Here is a 17,273-nt window from a genome sequence, read left to right as displayed (position 1 = left end):
TTTAAATGTCTTATCCGTAATTTACACAAACATTAAAGCCATTCAGTGTGACTACAAGCCAAGCAACTCTATGATAATTAAACTAGACATAAACTCCACAATTCCAAAGCTCCTATATACCAGACTCTCTCCATATGACAATCCTTCTTTATCTCATCTTCAAATGATTCTGTGCTCTATCTAAATGGAAGTCTAGAAATATGGTTTTATGCTTCTGTCAGACTGTGAGCTAGTGTTTTTTCCTGCAAGGATCATTCCATAGAAGCCAGCTTAACTGGCTACACAATTAAGACTAGCAACATCTAAGCAGACCTAGATATCCATGTCAGATATGCATTTACATGTGAAAGTTGAATGTAATGCTGATGGGAAAGGAAGATACTGGGGTGAGGGTGTAAACAAAAGTACAAGTAAATTACTTTTATCTCTCACAGTCCCTTTGCCTTTCAAAGTACCTTCTTTGTTAGTTTTGCAAAGGCCAGTTCCATGTCCAGTGAGCACTCTTACACCTCATACATCCTTGTAACTCCTACAGACTGCAATCCAGAACTATCTACAAGCCACATAAGACAACTGACTTAAGCACAACAGCACTGCCATCATTCCTGAGTTTTTATTTTCCTTTATAATATTATTTCAACCAATTCTACAGTGGTAGAATATTTCATTATCATCATGATGTTAGGATATTTAGTCATTCATCTCTAGTACTGTTTTCTAAAATGTCATCATTTTCAGTTATTATTCAAAGTTATCAGGAGCAGTGGATACATGAATTGTGGATAAATTTATGCACTGCCTTAATATGCCATTAAGCTATTTCTTTTTAAATAACTTTTAAACTAGGTGTTGAATACTCAAGCACTGAAAACGACCAGAACTGAACACTTAGTATTTTTAAACTCCTTAACCCCAACAAAACAGAAAGATAGCCTATGATTTTGCTTGTGTTCTTTGAGGACATCTTTATAATCTCAAAAACAACACTACTTTTTCTTTTAGAATTAAACAGACTTCTTCTCCACCTGAGTGCAACGATGGTTTCTCACATTCTATAAGCTTGCATCAATATTTTCAATTATTGTTGAATGTCCTCATTTTCCCAATGTTTTTACTACATACATCCAGTGAAATATAATCAGTGCTGAACCTTCTACTCCTTTCTGTAAACATTATTTTTGCTACTCCATTCCAGATATTAAGGAACTAACAGAAAAGCCTACAGAGCTTTTCCATCATCATAACTATAATTTAACACAGGAGCACAAAGTTTAATTTTGAGATCAAGTGAAAGCTGTTCCCAGAAGATGGCAGGAATAGAGACTAGCAGGCCACCTTATTTAGTATAAGTAACCTACTACAATGAAAAGCTCCCACTGAAACTGCACCAAATGCCCGAGTGGAAGCAGTGCTTACATGGTCAATTATCCAGCTTCTCTAAATAAAGAAAGGGTACTCAGAACAGCAACAAAAATACCACCCTTTGAACATTACACTCCTGTCTAAAACTATGGATGTTAAATAAGTGCCTATTAAGTAATATCACCTGGGATTAGGCTTTGATCAATTTACTCCAATTTATTCTCACTCTACCTGATTATAGTTTTCATTCTTATTTTGTAATTATATTATTATGTAGTAAACAAAACAAGCCATCATGAAAATTCTTCTCTACTTTTACTAGTATCTCACATGCTTTATTTCAAGCAAGTGGATTTTTGTATCACGTTGGCAAGCAGTTCCTGCAACAGGTACACTATTTACTTGATTTCTAGGTGCTCAATTTGATAAAGTTAGTATGTATACCAACATGGACTAAGTCAATGCAAAGAACTAAAAAATTATTTCATAATCTCAGTGTAAAATGAGAACTATAATTTTTAAAATCTCTCTTATTCAGTTTCATAATATTTCATATTCAAAGCACAGACTGAAGCACAGTTTGATTTACCATGCAAAACCCATCAGTTGCACCACTTATAGTATTAATCTTATTTTTAAAAAGACTGTTGGATATGTGTGTTCTTACACACCGAAAGTTTTATTGAAAAGCTATGGTGACAATCCTTCAGAATAATTTCTGTGCCTTGGAGACAGCATGCAATAATCTACATAATTAAAAATGGAGATAATGTAGAAATGCTGTATCATTGAATTGAGTCTCTACTTTAAGTCAGGAATGGGTAAATACTGAGGATGTGAAGACACCATCCCTGAAGATGTTCAAAGCCTTCAATCCTGATCAACCTGTTGTAGGTTACACAGCTTTAGGGAAGGGCATGGACTACTCCATGGTCCACCCCAATCTCATTCATTCTGTGATTTTCTGCAGTAACTGACTGGGAATTTAATTTGGTAAAGCCAGGCCTTCATGGCTGAAGGAAGAATTTAATGGTACTGAAGGGGGAACATGAGCACTATTGACCAAAGGAATCCTGCCCACCCTTCCTCCCTCCTCCATTGCTCTTTCATCTTTAGTTATAAAGCTCCCCTTCTGTCCTTGTGTAGACTCTGGCTTCTCAAGAATACTGGCTGAGCAAATCAGCTCACTATTCTAGCACAGAGCAAACAGAACAAGGAAAGTATAACATTCACTGCCGAATCATGAGCGGATTTAACTCCTAGAATGGTCCAACAAGCACCACAGCTCATGCCAAACAGGCAATATGCATAAAGCAGGAGACTGAAGTGACAGAAGAGCAAAACAAGCTTCTTTCTTCAGTGTAAATTAAAATTATTTAGCACTGCATAACTTGATCCCTAGAGATTTTGGGAATTTTAGCAGTATTAATTTTAATGTTATTATTACAGTGCAGCCTGGCCAAACCTTATTACCAATGTTGCCTTACTCATCAATCCTGAGCACACTGCTGCTGCTGCTGCTCCCAAATCAACATGGTCAAGCCAGAACAAAACTCTGGCTCACTGCAGGGCCAGAATAATATCTAAGCTGACAAAGGAGATGGCAAGAATCTCTCAGGAAGGGCCATAACACTGGGACAGAGGGGAGATGTGACAAACAGTGGCAAGAAGCAAAATAAAAGACTACAAAAATTAAGTTAAAAACCTTAGAAAAATTCATCTGTCCCCATATTTTTATAAGACTGAAACCTTCCCATTCTCAGAGAACTTTACACTGGAAAAAATACTTGAAAAAAAAACTGTAATGTAAAATTACATTTTGCTGTAAAAAGTTTTCTTTTGCTTGATTATTCCTTTAAGGACCAGTGACATATTTATACTTGAATTAATTTGTCATCATCTGCACTTGTTTGTCTCTGCTAATAACATGAGTTGCCAGCAGCAACAAGCAAACAGGCAAACCCTGAAACAAAAATGTTTATGTTAGTAACATTGAAAAATAATCACTATAGAGGTTTACATCTTGCTTTTGTAGCAAAAGTGTTTTGAAAATAAATAGTTCCTTAAATTATTTCAGTCAACAGATTTCATCTCTAAATTGAATCAGAAGTTAAAGCATACTTCACCTTTTCCAGTTCTTTTGGTATCCTCATGCACGTGTACACTCTCTCTCGCCGCTCTGTGTATTTTGCTTCATTGTGTTCAAGGAAATAACCTCTCGTTAGCTCAGCACTGATGAATCTCAGCAAGGAAAGATCTATTCAGAAACACACAGAAGCAGAAGTCACTTCAGGCATGACCTCCAGAGGGTGAGAAGCTGCTCTACTTTTGTTACTTATTACTTGCTACATGTTTCATTTGCATAGCCTATAACCCAGACGGTTTCTGCTGATGGTTAAATAACTTTGCATGGAAGGAGTTACAGGAGATGCAAATCCGGGGCTCTCCCGTTCATTCCCGGCTGCCTCCCCACAAACTACTTTTCCCAGACAGTCAGACATCCCACTTCTACAAAACACTACTTCCCACTTCTACTCAAAGCCACTACACAAAATGCAACATGATGAGTGGATCTAATCCTTAATGTATTATCAGACCTCCTAAATTTACTAAACCCTATTTTTGACTTCTAAAAGCTATTTTCTCACTCAGCAACATTAGCAACTTGTTCTTTATTTTAAAGAATAGCTTTCCACAACACCAAAACGTTCACAGACGCACGATCCCAAGCGATTCAGGGCACAAACAGTACAAACACACTGAACCTTTGGTGATCAGGTCTTTCACAACCAAAAAGCCATCAAGCACGTACAGATCTCCTATGTTTTAACAGCTGTAGGTAAATAACCTGAAGGCTGACTGGCCTGTGTTTAAGCAGCTCTTATGGCTTCTAAAAAAGACTTTGCACAGAAGGATCTTACAAAATTCTTAACATACGAAATTATAGTTATGAAATTCAGGCTGTCAGCACAAGAAGGTTGAACTTAAGCTTCAACACTTGCAGACGAGGTCTGACATTACCACATCCTTGTAACACTTCAGAAGTGACAGCACACTACAATGAAGTTCAACATCTCTGGTTACTGGCATTTAAAAACAAATTCTCAATGTTCACACAACACCCAGAAGATGAAAATCACTTATCTAGACAAACAGATGAAAAGCTACAGACACAAGCACATGTTCACAAATAGTAAATTCAAATTTCAGCCGAAGTCTTAGGGACTAGAGGAAGGAGAAGTAGCCTTGCATGGTAGAATGCTCTACATTTTTCAGGGCAGGAAGAGGCTGTATGTACATTCTTAGTAAAACAACTTAGGTAACAGCTGTTAAGAGCAGAATGCAAGTACTGACACTCTGCATGAAGTATTCACCCAAAACTGTCTGAGGCAATCCCTTCTCAATATTCATCACATTGAAGATGAAGACTTTCACAGTAGCCAGAAGATTAAAGAGTTTTAAAGCAAAGAAGGAATCAGCTCAAGCAGAAATATAAAAGAAGCAAAAGAGGATGTGCTTACAGCCCGCATTACCTCGGGTGGGAGGTGTGATTAGAACTTGGGGGGGATTACAGGCACTTTGTAGTTTGTGCTGATTAATATTCTCTGCATTTCTGGTACTGTGATTTATCATATGGCTGGTACTGACCACTGCTATAAAACTCACTATCTATCCATTAATTATGTATTGTTAATAAATCAGGATTTTTTTTTTTTAAACAATAAGAACTGACCCATTTTCCTGTGTACGAGCTTGTCACTGGATAGTGATTTTGATGATCTATGTATTACTGATCCACTTCTACTAAGTAGGCCAAAACCACTCAAAGCTTTAAAGGCATTTATTTTAAAACAAACAAAACAACATCTTGCTTAATGGGTAATAATAAACTAATATTTACATATAAAGTTTCAATCAAAGTTCATTCTGTGAAATCGGTGCTCAGACCTCTTGTAAACTTGTTTTCTGGAGTCTCCCTTTGTAACACTATCACTTGTAACTTTTTTGTTTACGCCAATTCTTCAATGTTAAAAACTTGAAAGTAAAAACAGGTACGTATAAGCACACCAAGTAATTATTCTGCTAACTGCCCAGGTGTATTTTCTTCCACCTCAAATAACCAACCTTCTCTAACTTAAAGATACAGCAATCTCAAACAACTGAAGTTTCCTGCACAGTAAATATATGCATATGGGCAATTACCATGGGGTAACTTATAAGTCCCTACCAACTTCAGATATTCTAACATTTTAGCTAATGAGCTATTTGTTCCCACCCCTTCTTACCTAACACAAAGTATTTTAGAGGCCTATCGCTGAAAACCAAATTATTTTAAGTTTTCATCACCTCAGACTTTCACGCCCTAAATATTGAGGGATAATCAATCCTCATGAGCGAGGCTGATCAATACACAAGCTCCAGAGTGTGACTGCAAAGTCAGCTCTCCAGTGACAGGGGAAGCACTGGAGCACACAGACACTGAGCCACCTCCCTCCTGAGCACTCACTGCCACCCAGCACCAGCCTCAGCTCTGTGCCAGCTGTGAAACAGATTAGTGGCTGACCCTGTAGGAAAAACACAGTAACCAAAAGAACAGCATGAGACACCAAGGCAGAACAAAGTACTAAATCATTTGAAAAGCAGCCTAATTCTGCTATCAAAGCATCAAGCAACATTTTCTTTTAAAAGTAAACTCTACCTCCCACTTCAAATTCCCCTCTTTCACAGACAGAAAGTTTTAGACTGTGGCCCAAGTTTAATCTGTTCAGACAGATTCATACTCTTAATGCTCATTTACCTCCACACCTTAGGACAGGAAAGCATAAGCATCTTCAAAAAACACAAAAGACACAAATTCCTTCAAGGTAAGAAGATAATGATTTAGCTAAGTTATACTTCAATGCATAGCAGCACAAAGGATAACCATTAACCAGAAAGGAGAGGAAAAGTTTAGGAAATGTGGAATGTACTGCACTTCAATAAGTTTCTATTCTATAATCATAAATTTAATCCTAAACACAGCAGTTCCAGACACTCACTTCACTCCCGTCAATCCTAAATACACACTTCTTCCATAAGCATGACAATTAATCAAGAAAATATACATTTAAAAGCATTTTCTTCTCCTCTAATCAACTTCTCTTTACAGTACTAGCCCTGCTTCATCAAAGTGAAGAAAGCCCTACTTTGTTATTTAATGTATTGCTACCCTTACGTGAGTTAAAATTTTTAGTTGCCCAATCAAGAAGCCTGATATGTTTTCTTGCCATGAAACATCAAAGAGCCCCGAAGATTTTTAACTATTTTCAAATTTCAAATCAATTGTGTGAACACAGCTAAGTATTCTCCACTACCTCCAGTAACAATCCCCTTTTTATGAAGTTATTTGTTCAGCTGTTTTTCAGGCACATCAGTATGTATCTCAATCTTTTTTTTTTCACCTCAAAGCAATTCATACTACTACCATCAAGCTAATTCCTTTACAACTATGGAAATTACATCACCTTTACATTCTGTACTGTTCATCAACACCACAGAACTGCAGTCAATGATGCTGCGTGTCTGATGATATAACACACCAGAAACACGCACTGCACCCATCAAACTCGAAGGAAAGTATTCAATTATTGACCCATCATTAAAGTTAATCCTAATTCCCATTATTTTCTTTTCTTTTTTTTTTTTTCGATAAGACCTGTGTTATCACATTCAAGGCAACACTGAAAAAGCCTTGAAAGTTTAACACTTTACGCACTTTCCAGATTTTCAGGAAGCCAATCAATTAAGGATACAGTGGCAATATAGTTATTTATAACTTTACCAACATTAAACTAATCCTGACACGATGACTGACAGCTTTTACAAAACCGGCAGGGGTTTAAATTAAAAAAATTACTGAAATAACAGGTTGAACTCCAAATGTCAATAAAGCTGCATACTGATAGCAAAGGCCATGACATTTCCCCTTATTTTTTTTCCTTATAAATCCCCAGCTGGCACATTTCATTTACTTTAAACAACTTTTAATAATCTGCGTACAACTTCAAAGTTCTAGCAGTCACTGCCACCAGCAGCAGAGGCAAAGATCAGCGTAGCCGCAGCTGTGAACGCGTAACAACAAGAAGTGCTAAGACAACGAAACACTTCTAGCACTTCAGCAAGAAAGTTGAGCGAGCCCGCAGCCTCCCGGCGCTCTGAGCGGCGCCGCTCCGCTGCAGCCGCAGCCGGGCACGGCTCGAGCCCGGCAGCCGGTCCCGCTCGGGGCACAGCACGGCTCGCAAAGCCCCGAGCGGCAGCAGCTGCCAAACTGCGCGACAGGGCACGGACAGGGCACGGGCACCCCTGCAGCCCCGCGCCGAGCGGGGCCCGAGGACAGGCGGGGGCTGAGGGAGAGCTCCCGGGGCCCGCCCGGTCCCGCCGCACTTTCCCAAGTTGGCACGGGCGGGCGGCCCCCGCCCTGGGCAACGCCGCTACGGCCGCCCCGGCACCCCGCGGGGGCCACCCCGTCCCGGGGCCCCCTCTGCCGCGAGGAGGAGCCCGCTCGCCCCGCCGCCGCCCCTCACCCGAGAGGCTCCGCTTCTTCTTCCTGCCCCGGTCGCTCTCGTAGAAGCCCAACGTCTCCGTTCGCTGCTGCGGGGACGGCTGCCCCGGGCCGGCGGCGGGCGGCCGCGGCTCGCTGCTCCCCCAGAGAGTTTTCGGCTCGCCGCGGCCGCTGTCCGGCCGCCCTTCCCCGCCGCTGCCCGGCGCGGCGGCGGCGGCGGCGTCGGCAACGCCGGCCATGTTCGCCGCCCGCTGCGCGCCCGCCGCCCCCGCGCCGCGCGCCTGCCGGTGACTCATCACCGCGCGACAGCCGCGGGCCCGGCCGCGCGCCGCTGCCCCGCGCGCGAGGGGCGGGGAGGGGCGGGCTGGCGCGCCGCCATCTTGCCGCCGTTAACCCCTCAGCGGCCGGGCGCTCAGCCGGCGCCGCCCGCTGCCCCGGCCCGGGCTCCGCTGGCTCTGAGGCCCGTGCGGCGGAAGGCGCCCGGTTTGCGTCGGCGGACAGGCCCAGCGGGGCTTCTGCCGTTTTTCGCAAAACGCGTGTGACGGTCACGGTGTCACGTCCCCCCCTCCCCTCTCCACGGGCCGCGGGACGGCGGCTCAAAGCGGTTGCTAGCAAGGCGATTAAACCTTGAACCACGCAAATAAACACCTTGTTCAAAAATGGAAAGCGAGTGGTGAATTATTAACTTTAAAGCCAACAGGGCTTCAGTGAAGTGGAGAGCACGAGCTGGCCTGGCCTCGGGGCCGGGCGCCTGAGGTCACAGCCCCGCGCTGCCCCGGCCGGGCCGGCCCCGCCCGGCTCGCCCCGAGCCTTGGAGAGCCCAAAGAGCTCGGCCAGCCCGGCAAACAGGGCCTCAAAAACGAGCGGGGCTCGCGAACTGCTGGAAAGCCTTTCCTTCCTGGCAGCAGGCAGCTTTCCTTCCATGGCGGTGATGAGGCTTGCTGGAGACTAATGAAAAATGAAAAATTTTCATACTAATGAAAAAGAATTGTTCCTGCCACAGAACTGCTTGTTATTTATGTACAAATGTGAGTACATGAAGCAGGCAGCCCAAGGTAACAGTGAAGCACTTGTTTGCAGGGGAATTCACGTGGGCTGGAGGACAAAATACCTGGCCTGAGTTTCAAGTACGAGATCTCCTTCACATTGAGTTCTCTTGTTCTTATCGTGCATTCACAGGCCAGATTCAGTCAGCTTAATATTTAGCCACTCACCCTGGGAAAACAAAGAATGTTTGATGCTTTCTTTGGAAGGCCATAGTAGTCTTCATCTATAACTCTAAGTTAATTGCACAGTTGTCTCAAAGAGCATTTCGGGCTTTGGATAGACTGAATGTGCCCATTTCCATTGCCATTAGTAGTTCTAAATGCCGTAAATCTGGCATTTCAAGCCAAATCTTGTATTTTCAATCCAAATTTTGTATCCAATCCAATTTTGTATTCAATCCAATTTTTGTATCCAAATCCAAAAATTGTGTCTTCAGATGGGGGAGTGCTTTTTGCAGACAATGATACTGTGTAATAAGAGTATCACAGAGGGAGCTATCAGTGATAGCTACTATACCACACATTATCAGTCTGGAGTTTCATCATTTCTCTTTAGATGTAAAAAGCAGTTGGAAAATTAGGATGCAGAACAAAAGCTTCAAAAAGAACTGAAAAATTCTCTCAGCTGAAGGGCTGGTGCAGTCTATGCAAAGTGATGCCCTGAGAGATGTTCTGCTTCTCTCCTTCCAACTGTATAAAAGTTTGATCCAACCATAAGATGCATTGCATGATTTTTAAGGCCAACAAATTGTCACAACCTTGTTGTCAGTCTTACTGAAAAGAAGGTACTTGCAGCATCAAGCATCATCTAACATCTTATTCGGGCCCACTGAGAAGCCATCTAATGAGTTGCTGGCACCAGTTGTGACAGCACATACATTTTTGTCTTCAGGGGCTGACCCAAGACAACCTTGCTTAATTTACAAGATCTTCAGTTTTCTGCTTGAAGTAATTCAGCTGAAGGCACGATAATATTATGACTGCAATGTGGTTCAGCTAAGAATTCACTCTACTTTTGACACTTCAAAAGTACATTGAACAGATATCCTTGAGTTTCTACCCATGGAGTCCTTCTGCATTTTTTTTTCAGTATTTACATACAGTTTATAAACATAATTTGCTGGATTATTAGTATGTTCTTTTTCACGTGCAAATACGTGTGTTCCAAATATTGTATGTGATATTTTGGCACAGTGGCCACTTCTGGAAGGTCAACCCAGTGGCAGCAAAATCCAGTGTTTAGGTATTTGAGGCCTTGAACTAGCCAAGACAGAGGAGAAAATTTGCCTGGTGAGAAACGTTAGCAGTGTTCGTATAGGAAGTAGTGGTTCATTATGATATCAGCTGTTGGGAGTTATCTGGAACCATTTGCTGTTTGGGCAGGAAAAGCTGATTTTTTTTTTGCCTTCCATAGCTTATCTGCTTTGAGACATGCTGTGGAGTGACTCTGCGACAGTGCTCACGAATCTTTTTCCTGAAACGATTTTCTTAGAACAAGCCACAGCCCTGTCAGTGTTCCTACAGCTGCCGTTCCACCTTTTTCCCCAAGAGATAATTAGCAGGTGGGGAGGAGAGGGAGGATTGTTTCAAAACAATGACTGTCTCCCAGGAGACAAACCCAGTTTCATTCATAGAACAGCAAAAACCACTAGGATGGTGAATACAGACTGAGAAGCAAGGGCTACTTAAATTTTATTAGGAATGTCAGCTCTTTTGATCTTTGGGGCTTTCTTTCCACAAGCTACTTAATTTTTTTCTTTAAATTTTCCATACATATAGTAGACTAATGTTTAAACTACCCAAAAAGTATCTTATACATAATCATCACAGAGGGATTTTTACTAATTTGATATCAGAAAAGTTTTTCTGGCACCGTTCAGTATTAAAACTTTTATAGTGTATCCAGCTCAGCTGTGCTTTAGTCCTTGAGTACTCATTACTCTCTCCAAGTGAGGAGAGTTCTTTTACTCTGAAGAATATTTTACATGATTTAAAATTCCTCCTTTTTTGTAGTGGATTTTTTCTCCCACAAGCCGCAACAGAAGGTCACTGAGAAGAAGACTTGGAAAATGCATAATAATTTTTTTTGTTAATGCTTTTTGCTGGCAGAACTTTGTTGTCTTTTCAGATCTTGTCATCTATGTCATTCTCCCCCACCAACTCAGACAGCCCTCTTAAGAGAGATGATATATCAGTGATGTGTGTTAAAAAGACATAAACTAAGTTCTTCTTTTTAGGTAATAATAGAAACATGGAAAGAAGATCTAGCACCAAAATTATATTTCACATGAAAAGTAACTTGTGGACATAGGTTAGGAAATGTGAAAGGAGTCTAGAGAAATTCAGTGCACTGCCCCAAGCACAGTTAAGTGAAAAAAGAATACATTAATACATTTATCTAACAATAAAGAAGAGGCAGGTGTTAAAATTATGATAGTAACAATGCAATATGAAACAGTTACAAGTAACTGCAATACTCATAACTATGTGAAAACATGTAGTTTCTTTCCATTGTAAGCTTTTTTGCTAGTGGGGCTCAAACTTCTTTAGACTTTGCAATATCATTCAAAACAGACTAGATACTAAAAAGGTATGGTTTAAATATTTAGTTTCTTGAGTCTCCTGCAAGAATTATCTTGAATTTTGATCTTGAATGTGATTATCTATAATTTTTCATTTTTAAAAGTGTCATTGGTGTGTACACTTTTTGTGAGGAAGTAAGTTAGCAAAATTAATGGTGAATTCTAAGCGCAATAATGCTGATTTATTTCCACAATAGAATATTTTTAGCCCCTTTTGTAATATAAACAATTTATTTTGTGTTGAGTTTGTGACTTCTAGTTCGTCAATCCATTTATAATGTGAGTGCATATTCATTCTTCTACTAAAGGCAATGCATCTCTTAGCAACAACTGATATTAACAAACTTAGTTCTAAATCTTTCAGAGTTGCAGCTGTCATATATTTTCAAGGTATAAAAGTATTGGTTGGAAATATAATCTAATTCTGTCTCGGTCGGTTGTGTTTGGTAGCTGAAGTTAAAAATATCTGTTTACGCCCACAGGGGAAAAATCCCGTAAAGACTTTTTCCTCCATTTTATGTTCAACATCTAAGCAGCACATTAATTTTTCATGGGATATTCCTCACATATGAAAAATAATCAGTATAAGCAATTTTCATACGCTGTTTCACTTTTTAAAAAAGTCTCAATAGAAAATGACAATGCTAAAGTTTACCATATTTTTTGCTATGTTGTAGGCTAAAGATTAGGTTGACTCCTAGGTAAGCTAAAGGCATTACTCAACATCAGCATGTCCTTGAATAATGAAAGTACAAATCATGTTATGCAATACTACAGTACCTGAAAGTCGAGTTTGACTTCTCACTGGTACATTTCCATTGTTTGTTTGCTCTAGATACCTCATTATATAGCACAGGAGCTACTGCACAGTTAAAATCAATGGTGCTTTCCAGTGGCATGATTGTCCACACCTGCCATCTTTGAAATTTTTGGAGAAATAGTTCTTTTGAGATGCTTTTATATGGCATTTTATCCTGGGACCATTGTTCAAGCAGGACTGAAGGGAAGAGTTGCAGAAAGTTGGTTCAGTATTACAGGTTTTTAAATACATGCTCACATTATCTTAAAAATAAATTTAATAAAATTATTTGATTTTTAACACTTCTAAGAGTTTCCCAGTGTAATATTTTTGTATGTATTTTTCTTTCAAATTTAATTTTTTTTTTAAATCAATACATTTTCTGTGACCATCGGTGACAGTGCTTTCCTGCCCATGATCTGATCTCCATTTCTCAGTGCCAAGCTTTCTTCAGGTTTTATATCTTGTTTAAAATACCACAATACTAATGCTAATACTTAAACCGCTGCCTCTGTTGGAGTGCAAACATCTGAACCACTGACAGCTTTTATGTAAGAAAAGCAACAAAGTGTCTACATCAGCATCACTGAACTCTGTGATGAGTCATATCTCCATGAAGTTCAAAGTAAAGTTTGAAAGTAGAGTAGTACCAAGATTCCTAAGTCTCTTCATTTCCAAGTTGCTTTTATCACAACCTTCAGCCTGAGATGCTGAAAAAAGGTTTTGTAATATCTTCTTTTCTCTTTTTCTCACATTATGTGCCTGTAGCAGCATACCATTCAAAGATGGCTCTATACATGACAAGATAGTTTTAAGTGTTATAAAATATAAGTGCAGCTGCCTTTGACTCCATCCCCAGCTGCTTTCTCAGGAAAGCTAAGCCAGACATGAAGTGTGAGAGGACTAGGTGGGAGGAAATCGATGGAGAAAATGCAGATGGAAAAATGGTTATAAAGAGCTCCAAAAGTCAAGAATTGAGGAGAGCACCTGGCAAATAGGGTCTCAGCACCTAAACATGAGTTTCCTGTAGCTAAGAATGAAACTTCTACTATCCTACAGAAATTGGTTGGTGTTTTGTTAGGGTGTCATAAAATAAGTTACTCTAAAACTGGGTTTCCCGATGTATAAGTTTCAATCTACTATTTCTTCATATTTTTCAGGTCCGGGGAGCAGAGATTAAATCCCAAATTTAGAGTGTCCGGGGTTTTATGACTGAATTTACAATATGAGTTTTCAGTCATGCCAAACCCGAGTGGAGATGGAAATCTGTTAGAAGAATCATTAACAATCAGGTTTGCTGTAAATGGTCCTATTGATTTTAACAAGTTGAAGATCTCAATTCAGCAAGGGCATTTCTATTATGATAATGTAAGAAGATATGTAGGTATAGAAATGTATAGATATGTATAGATATATACAAGCTTTGTGCCTAAAATTAGGTTGTGAGATCTCTAGATCTTAAGTCTTTTGCTTCTGGGAAACATCTCTACTCAGAAGAGAATTCAAATGTGTTAGATTTGAACATAAGGGCGTTTTCTGACTTTAGGCAGTAAAAATCACAGAATCACAGAAGGGGTAAGATTGGGAGGGACCACAGTGGATCATCTGATCCAACCTCCCTGCTCAAGCAGTGCTATCCCAGAGAATATGGCACAGAGCTGACACTTCTTGAACATTTCCAGTGTGGGAGACTCCACAGCCTCTTTGGGCAACCTGTTCCATGCAGTCGCCTGCACAGTAAAGAAGTTTTTCCTCATGTTCAGCTGTAGCTACCTGGGTGTCAGGTAGTTACACCCATTGCCTCTTTTCCTATTGCTTGGCAGCAGTGAGCAGAGCCTGGCTCCATCCTCCTGCCACAGGAGTTATTGACAGACATGGATGAGCTCCCCTTCCAGTTTTCTCTTCTCAAGACTGGACAGGCCCAGCTCCCTCAGCCTTTCCTCATAAGACAGATGCTCATGACCCTTCATCATCTTCATTGCCCACTGCTGGGCATGATCCACGAGCTCCATGTCTCTCCTGCACTGAGGAGCCCAGAACTGGACACAGCTCTGCAGATGTGGCCTCAGTAGGGCTGAGTAGAGGGGCAGGATCCCATCCCTCAGTGTGCTGGCAATGTCTCCATAATGCACCCCAGGGTACCATTGTCCCTCTTGGCCCCCAGGGCACACTCCTGGCTCAGGGACAGCTTGTTGTCCAGCAGGACCCCCAGGTCCTTCTCCACAGAGCTGGGCTTTCCTGCACGTCAGCCCTTGGCCTGTGCAGGTGCCCAGGTTTATTCTTTTCCAGATTAAGGGGCCTGAACTTGCCTTTGTTGAATTCCAGATGGTTCCTTTCTGCCCATCTCTCCAACCTGCCCAGGGCCTTCTGAAGGGCTGCACAGCACTCAGGGGGACCAGCCCAAAACTCCTCACAGCTTTGTGCTGTTAGTGAACCTGCTGAGGAGGTTCTGGACCTTCATCCAAGCTACTGGTGAAGAAGTTAAACAATCCTAGGACCAGTATTGATCCCTGGGGCACACCCCTAGTGACAGGCCTCCAACTGGACCCTGTGCCCCTGATTGCAAACCTCTGGGATCTGCTGTTCAGCCAGTTCTCAATTCACCTCACTGTCCACTCATCCAGTCCACAGTTCCTGACCCTATGAGGATGTTTGGAAGACAGTGTTGAAAGGCTTGCTGAAGTCAGGGTTGGCAATATCCACTGCTCTCCCCTTATTCCTCTAGGTAGTTGTTTCCCCATAAAAGGCAATCTGGTTGGCTGAGCATGATTCATGCTGACTATTGCTGATCACCTTTGTCATCCATGCAAGAGATGGCCTCCAGAATGAGGCACCCCATTACCTTTCCAGGGATAGAGGTCATGCTGACTGGACAGTAGTTCCTTGGGTCCTTCTTGTCCTTTTTGAAGACGGGGGTGACATTTGATTTCTTGCAGTCCTCAGTCACCTCTCCTGATCTCCATGACCTTACAAAGGTGATCATGAATGGCCTCACTATAGTTTCTGCCAGCTCTCTCACCACTCATTGATGCATCCCACCAAGGCCCGTGTGTTCTTAAAAAGCATTGTGCCTCCTGTAGGAGTAACTGGATCAATTAAGAGGTTCTGGGATACTAAGCTTAGTCTTCTATTTGTGAAAATCATGGTTCATTTTGTAATTATACCTGCATGTGAAAACCATGGACTATAGCATACACAGTAAAGGAAATAAATTGCTTATAAATATAGGACTAATGGCTTTGAGACTAAATCTTCAGTCCTTGCAAGGCAAAATAAAGTCATGACCTTCACTGGACTCATGCAGTGTTCATGAGGTTGGGACTGGTTTTGAAATATTTGAAGTTTGAAAGAATAAATGTTTTATTGTTTAATTGTTATTTGCTATTTAAACAATGCTAGAATGGGTACACTTAATCCACTTAATCCACTTAATCCATATAAGGGTGAGAAACTTCCTACAGAACTGTTCTTCATGAACACACATTGTTTTTTACATATATATAGACACACAAATGTTTATTTACAAATATATGACAACAAAATACTGAAGTCAAGGCCAACTTTAGAAGCTGAAATCAAGGTAAATTTTAAGTATTTTTTTAACATAAAGTTGTTCTAAAATCAGTCATTCTATTTCAGGAAGGGGTTCAGTGCTGTGGCTTTTTAATAATAATCATCCCTTCAGATAGACTTTTTCTTTATTTATTGGTTTTGTTATTAACTCTTACAGTTCAGTTGTCAAATGTGAGAACAGAATTTGGATCAAATTAAACTCTAAATTAATTTCAGTAACACCAATATAGTCTTTATGATCTTTTATATGTTAGTGTGCAGCTATAGAGTTTTGATACACTTACAAAGTATATCCATCAACATATCAAATTGTGTCTATCAACAGCATAGTGAGAACATCAGGGGAGTGATTTCTTATGTGCCAAAGACCCTCTGTAGTAGCCTGATGAGATAAGAACACATCATCAACTGGACTCAAAATCTCCTGTCCTTTTTTTTGCTCAAGTTTTATGTTTTAAGCAGGCAATTTTAATTTGGCAGGCTCCTTACGAGTCCAATTATCATTTGGAACTGCAGGAGTTGGAATTGCTCTACCTTGATGAGTAACAAGATCCAGTGGAATGTATTGGGTTTGTTCTTTCAGCACTGACAGATCATAAAGAAAGGCACTTGACACTGAAAATGTTTGATATTCCTGCAGAGTAACCCTACCTACCCTATATTTCAATCAAACAGCACAACAATAACTAAACATATTTTTTCCTTTCCATTTTCAAATTATTTTTGTTGTGAGATTCTGTAATCCTCAACACTTTATATGCCCCAGAGTCACATTTTGAGTTAGCAGAAGTCATGGAGAGCCATCAAATGTAAAACTTGAGATTCTATTCGTCAGTTGCTGTGTTCACATTGGAATACCAGAACATATGTCTTGGGGAAACAATTTGTCCTGGTTTAAGGCAAATTTGGGAGGAAGCTTCCAAAGGGGTCCCTCTAGAAAGCAGATTCAAGCTTTCCTCCCCCTGCTGGTTCAGGAAAAGGTTAAAAAATCTAGCAATTTAATGGAAACAAAATTAAATATATTCATTTTTGGAAAATGAGATCACGTTTTGAAACACAGGCAGAAACTAAGAAAAGTCATGTAACTAAGAAAAAGTAATGTAAATTATGTATAAAACACTGTTGCATTTAAAGTACTGACAATATTTGTGTTAGCAGGATTTACTTCTATCTCAAGTTTATGAATATATGCTTCTTTACATCCTAATGGCTTGTTCTGGCCAAAAAATCTTGCACCAATATGCATTGATATAAATGTTTGTTGAGAGCACCTGCACACAGAAATGCATGTTCCCCTGACCAAGTACCCAATATCCCATGGAGGTGTTGATGAAAACAAGCCTAGACATGCAATTATCCAACCAGCTTGC

At 40.6% G+C, this 17,273-nt stretch overlaps 1 protein-coding gene and 1 long non-coding RNA gene across 3 annotated transcripts in view; one reads left to right on the top strand and one right to left on the bottom strand.

Moving 5' to 3' along the window:
• TAPT1 (transmembrane anterior posterior transformation 1) overlaps positions 1-8,182 on the bottom strand; it is a 49,135-nt gene extending 40,953 nt beyond the window's left edge. The window contains exons 1-2 of one of the 2 annotated variants that reach the window (XM_064418587.1): positions 7,926-8,182; positions 3,489-3,619 (exon numbers count right to left, since the gene is read on the bottom strand). In XM_064418587.1, the coding sequence (XP_064274657.1) occupies positions 3,489-3,619; positions 7,926-8,142 (348 nt within the window). In that variant the 5' untranslated portion in view covers positions 8,143-8,182. The remainder of the gene's footprint in view (positions 1-3,488; positions 3,620-7,925) is intronic. The other variant, XM_064418589.1, reaches the window with a different exon arrangement.
• Positions 8,183-8,719: 537 nt separating this feature from the next.
• LOC135300075 (uncharacterized) lies at positions 8,720-16,503 on the top strand. The gene is made up of 3 exons (XR_010361955.1): positions 8,720-8,931; positions 13,491-13,622; positions 16,384-16,503. It is a non-coding gene; the product is annotated as an uncharacterized LOC135300075 (long non-coding RNA).
• Positions 16,504-17,273: the final 770 nt, after the last annotated feature.

This window comes from Passer domesticus, chromosome 4, assembly GCF_036417665.1.
Source record: "Passer domesticus isolate bPasDom1 chromosome 4, bPasDom1.hap1, whole genome shotgun sequence".
Lineage (NCBI taxonomy): Eukaryota > Metazoa > Chordata > Aves > Passeriformes > Passeridae > Passer > Passer domesticus.
Note: the sequence above shows the minus strand (reverse complement) of the source record. Positions and strands in the feature narration are given on the sequence as shown.